The sequence below is a fragment of the Pistacia vera genome, unplaced genomic scaffold, assembly GCF_008641045.1.
Source record: "Pistacia vera cultivar Batoury unplaced genomic scaffold, PisVer_v2 Contig1135, whole genome shotgun sequence".
Classification (NCBI taxonomy): Eukaryota; Viridiplantae; Streptophyta; class Magnoliopsida; order Sapindales; family Anacardiaceae; genus Pistacia; species Pistacia vera.
This window is the reverse complement of record NW_022195177.1, coordinates 53,191-59,042: the sequence shown is the minus strand read 5'-3', so window position 1 is coordinate 59,042 and position 5,852 is coordinate 53,191. Positions and strand designations below refer to the sequence as shown.

Below are 5,852 nucleotides of genomic sequence, written 5' to 3'. Positions count from 1 at the left end.
ATTTAAAAAAAGATATATATTATTAGATTAAACTTTCTTGAGTGTGTTGAAATTCTTTAAGGCATCTTAAACATGTTTTTAATTATGGAGCAAACATTATATTCTAAGTTTTTATAAGGTTTATTTTTCTCTTTTTATTTTAATATTTGAATATTTTTCAAAAAATAAATACATGTTTATTTCTCAAAAACGTAATCGTTTTCTTTAGAAAATGAACTTTAATAACATATAATTGAAAAAAAAAAAAATTTGAATTTAATACTTAAAACTTAATATTTAGATTAAATAAAGCCTTTCTTAATACTAGAAAGCCCGGCGACTCAAAACGCACAGCATCATTTGTAACACTTGAACAACATGGCCACGCCACCGCCCGGAGCGATCTTCGAGGGGGCGCCACCGGTGGCGCCACAACCTCCGGGCACGGACATGACGGGGATCTGCTTTAGGGACCAACTGTGGTTGAACTCGTACCCACTTGATCGCAACATGGTCTTTGATTACTTCGCTTTGTCGCCGTTTTACGATTGGACTTGCAACAACGAGCAGCTCAGAATGCGCTCCATTCACCCGCTTGATATTTCTCAGCTCTCGTAAGTTCTTTGCAGTTGAGAACCCACTTGGGGTTTTTGCTTGTTTTGTGTTTTAGTTGGTCAAGTTGAGAGCTTTGTGCTAGTGTTGTGTATTGTGTGTTGGTTTAGTTTTTGTTGAATTGAGACTTGTTGAAGTTTTATTAGATGAAATGATGAATTGGGTTGGAGGAAAGTTTGGGTTTTGGTGATTATTTTGTTTTAAAGCTGAGATTTTTTGAGTTTACTTGAGTCGAGTGTAAAAGAACATTTCATTTTTTTAATGTATATGTTTATTTTGTAAATTGATATAATGAATGTGCGTTTAGTTTTGGTTAAATTGGGAAATTTTAGCTCGATTAGATGAATTGGGTTGAAGGAAATTATCATTTTTCCCCCTTTTTGTTCTATATTGTTTTAGCTTGTTCTAAGTTAGTAATGCTTTGCATTAAGTTAAATTTTGACTTTTGAGCCAGGTTGGGTAGATTGGACTCTCTTTGTCTTTTGGGGTCTAAGTGAGAGTGACAATTCCTGATATTAAAAGGTTAAAAGTTAATTTCTGGAAAATTAATTGGTTAGTGTACAAGCATAGTTTGTAATTTTCTTAACATCTTGTGAGCAATCTTAGTTTTATAGTTAAAAAGCGTTTGAATTTCGATTATTGGCAATTTGTAGGAGCATATGGGAAGAAAGTTAACTTTTTCAATCATACATCTTCTTTGGTTGCTGAGAAAGGTAACAAAGAAATAAATTTTGGACTCGCAACAATGAGACATTTTATTTTGAAACCAGATTAAAAGATGTATGTAATGACTAGAAAGGGGAGAGACTTGGAATTTTCTCATTTCCTCATGAACTGGCTGAATGCCCACAAGTTTATGAATTAGATAAAAACTTCCCTGAGACTACATTTTGCGAACTATAGTTGAACCCTGGTTCCCAAAATATTTTTTCACTCAAATTATCTTTGTATACTATCAACTGGCTATGTAAGACTTATCATCAGCCAATACATATCGCATCATGTAGAGTTCCAAATTTCAATTTGTAATCCTTGATGTTCATTGAATGGATGAGGATATATTATGATACTTGTGCTTTGATTATAAAAGAAAATATGTTCTGAGACAAAATTTATGGTTTAAGTTTCCACAAATATGAACACCCAAGAAGTAGAATGATCTTTGTGACATATCAACCAATGGAAGCAACGACATCAGTATTCATAGATTTTGATTCATGAGCGATTCTAAGCACATGATCATTTCATTAATTTTTCCTTTCGTAATTAATATCTAGCTATTTACACAAGCTCATATATGTCACATGTCAAAACTAAGGCTGTTGATAAGAGTACTTATATTTGACGGATTGATGGTCAAATCACTTGGTATACTTTCTCATGTTTCTTTTTTCCTTGATAAATACATGCTTTTCATGTTTCTACTGAAGATATTGCATTTCCTGGACATAAAGAGCTGACAGAAATCATGTTTCCTGCTTGAGATGGTTGGGTTAAAATACTAAAAAGGGCATCATATGTTTTTGTTCTACAGGAAAATGACAGGCATGGAATACATCCTGAACGACGTTATGGAGCCCCACCTCTTTGTTATTCGTAAGCAAAAGAGAGATAGTCCTGAGAAAGTCACCCCGATGCTTACTTATTATATATTGGATGGTTCAATATACCAATCACCACAGCTTTGCAATGTCTTCGCAGCTAGAATTGTGAGTACTGCTTATGTTCTTCCTGTAATTGTTTTACACATGCACAACAAAGTTTTTGATGAAGAAATAAGTTTAACCTTGTGCCAGAATTACATTGTAATGGACTGCTTAATTGATAAAGAAGACTGACTAAGAAAGTTAATAGAATGGAAGAATGATCCTGTATAGAAGATGTGGTTTGATGTTACTTCTTTAATCGAAAAAGTGGAGACCGTGTGCTGTACATGCTGAAACATATGTTAGAGCAATATGTTAATGCATAGATAGTACCAATGGGACAATCAAACCACCAAAAGGCGTGAATAGATTTTGCCAAAAGGATTGTATGATGTCTGTGTTTCATCTATGGATCATAAGCTTTATGACTTTGTCTGATCTTATTGTATATCCATGTGACAGGGAAGGGCTCTCTATTATATAGAGAAGGCTTTTACTACTGCTGCCTCAAAGTTGGAGAAGATTGGATATGGTATCAAAGTGTTACTTGCCTTTGCTCCATTTCTCTTATATCATCAATAAAATGCTGATTTTCATTAATGATTCAATTTGTTGAGAAATAAGGGTATATCTTTTTTGTTTGTATTATGGCAGTAGAGCTGAGGTTTTTAGTTCTTTTGTCTTTTGATTGGTTTCTCAACTCTTTGTGCGCATATATTGTTTCTTTTGACTTTTGTTCCATGTGAACAAATGTTTGATCATATTCAATGAAGAAAGGCTACTTTTGATTTTGTAAGGATGATATCTTGAACTAATTTCCCAAGTTCTTTTAAAATCAATCATGGATGTGATATTCGCATGTTTGCAGTAGTTGGTCTGTGGCTACTACTGGTTCCTGTTAGTTGATTTGCATGACTTTTGATGCCGTTTAGCTTCAAGAAATTATCTAATGGGGCTTCTAAATTCCATGGGAAATTGAACTAAATCTCTGAATCTTCAGTGTTATTCAAATTGATTTTTCTGTTCGTGAAGGTATTTAAATATTTCTATTTGTGTTCCTTTAACACATTGTTCAATACTAGGATTCATATATTTGTAAACAATCTCACTTGTTGGTCTTGATTCTTGATTATAGCTCCTCCAAGTGTCTGATCCAATTTAAACGCCTCATGAAGCACAAGGGATTTATTTAATGACATCTATGTGCCTGAAAAGCAATTGAACTCTAGGAGGCACCGTGATAAGGCTGAATACAAATTGCACTTATAATTTAAGTTGTGTGAAATTAGGATAGCTATAAGCCAAATTTCATCTAAACTCCATGACTATTTGCTTTTGGTCATTTTAAAGCAGTTTATGGGCATCGTGTCTTATGAGACATCAATCCCATGTTTTTTTTTTTTTTTTAATAATTATGCTGTTTAAAGCTGTTCTTATATTGCATCTATTTCTTAAATGCATTGGATGTTACCGCACGGTGATCTTATGTAATAATCAAGATTGGTTCAATGCATGTGAAATTTTCTTCGTTTGTTTATTTAACACAATATAATTCTTTTATATGATCTGATTGACTATTTGACCTGAACTTTTGTGTGATGCCATCATAACGCTTTTCAACTCATTCAGAGGTTCCTTGCGAGTGTATTTAGTAGAACTTCTGTTAGACATCAGTAAATAATCTTGAATGACATTCATTTTATCCCTGGCTTTCTTTCTCTGATCATGTAATTCTTACTTCATTTATTGCAGTTGATAATGAAAATGAGGGTGCATCTTTGGACTCCAAGGCTGGTAAAGAGACGATTGACTTTAAAGAAGTCAAGCGAGTAGATCATATTCTTGCCAACTTACAGCGAAAGGTAACTTTGAATTGTGAACAATCTCTCATGTCTCTTTAGAAAGAAGAGCTTCTATAACATGATCATCACATGAATTTTATAGATTCCGGCATCAAAATTTTGTTAGAAACAGTGTTTGTTTTCATGGATGACGTATGATTTTGATTCCATTTCATTACTATTCTAAATTTGAGATACTTGTAAATGCAATATGCAGGCAATACTTTTGGGTACAGATCATTATTCTTCTTTCTTTTTGCTGTATGGTAGAAATCACTACTTACAGTAGTAAATAGGAATGCCACAATATTTTGTAATGGATTTTGTTATGCTCACACTTTCCGTCTTGCTTGACAAACAATCAATTTATTATGAGAGCTTTCGTTTGAAATAAGAACACAGATGGTAAGGTTACATGTTGATTGCAGTGATGAAACTGGTAGATTCCCTTATGTTTTTTAAGATTATTTGCGCCACAAAAGTTCATAACTAAAATATTCTGTTTTCGCAGTTACAACCAGCGCCTCCACCTCCACCATTCCCTGATGGTTATGCTCCACCTGCAACGGCAGAAGCCGAGAAGGGTCCTGAAACCCAGCAAACAGGAGAAACACAACTTCCTGCTGTTGATCCCATCATTGATCAAGGTCCAGCTAAAAGAATGAAATTTTGAGGTAAAGCAGCCTTTCCTTCATTTTAGTGGAGTATTCGGAAACATGTACAATCTTACAGTCAATAACATAACGAGAAAGTTTCACTTAACACTCAGCTAATCTCCATTTTTCCTTGTAACTCTATGACGATTCTGTTAATTTTCTCTCAGTATATGTAAAAATATATCCATTAATCCGCCACTAGAATGTAATTTATTTCTGTGCAAGAATATGCGTTTAAAATATGATAATTAGTAACTTTCTTGACGTTTCGATTAGATGAAAATGTGTTTAATAACATATGAGAAATTTCAGATGCATATCCATTTCCATCAGCTTGATATGCATTCATCTAATTGCCATTTTTAGACTGTCCGATCGCATGCCATCATGTGTGATTATGGCAAGGCACTAGGAATAACTTGATGCAACAACTATTAGGAGAATGTTAAAGGCCTTTGATTGATTATGTGATTGCCACTTCCAAAGGACTCTTGAAACAGGCAAGTTGAACGCTCTGCATCTTACTGAGAAGAGTTTGGTAATTGGCAGATGCCGAATTGCTTTGTCTACTTGGAAATTCTGGTAATTGGCACGTTTTACAAATGAAATATCGATGCACCTCTGTTTTAGTTCTTAATTTATGCCGGAAAAATCTGGAAGAATATTTCTTTCAATGTCTTCGATGTTGATTATGTTAACAATATGGTAACCTTACCAAATAAAATCCGATAACATATATATAATTTCAGAAAGAGGAAACGATATATTTCTAAGTTGATATCCTTGATTGTATTTATTGTAGATTCTTACCCTTAAACTAATACGATAATACTGTTAGTTATTGTTGGAGGTGGTCGGAAACGGTGAGTGATGTCGGCAAGTGAAGGTATGAGTTTTGTAGAAGAGATTGTAGAGAGTCTAACGGTGGTCTCGGAAATGATTTTAGACTTTGGAATTGGCCGAAAAAAGTCAAAAACCGCAGCTTGGACATTGTTAATGTGAGCCATTTTTTTTTGCTAACATGAATCCATCTTTTGCTAAATAAAGTACTAATGCATTTTAGTGTTTTAATATGCGCTAGGTTTAGGGGTGCATACGAGCCGAGTAGTGGTTGGCTA

The 5,852-nt window shown here is 34.0% G+C and overlaps 1 protein-coding gene across 1 annotated transcript; it reads left to right on the top strand.

Moving 5' to 3' along the window:
* Nucleotides 1–302: 302 nt before the first annotated feature.
* LOC116144111 (mediator of RNA polymerase II transcription subunit 6-like) lies at nucleotides 303–4,988 on the top strand. The gene is made up of 5 exons (XM_031429575.1): nucleotides 303–593; nucleotides 2,126–2,300; nucleotides 2,700–2,769; nucleotides 3,990–4,099; nucleotides 4,590–4,988. Exons 1-5 carry the CDS (start codon nucleotides 358–360, stop codon nucleotides 4,749–4,751), a joined length of 753 nt encoding a protein of 250 aa, XP_031285435.1. The 5' UTR covers nucleotides 303–357; the 3' UTR covers nucleotides 4,752–4,988.
* The last annotated feature ends 864 nt before the right edge of the window (nucleotides 4,989–5,852 follow it).

Bases quoted from the DNA above. Each gene is read 5' to 3' on its own strand.
- LOC116144111 (XM_031429575.1), top strand. From the start codon at position 358: ATGGCCACGCCACCGCCCGGAGCGATCTTCGAGGGGGCGCCACCGGTG. The intron at 594-2,125 runs GTAAGTTCTTTG...TTTGTTCTACAG, and splicing joins CTTGATATTTCTCAGCTCTC to GAAAATGACAGGCATGGAAT. The intron at 4,100-4,589 runs GTAACTTTGAAT...CTGTTTTCGCAG, and splicing joins TTGCCAACTTACAGCGAAAG to TTACAACCAGCGCCTCCACC.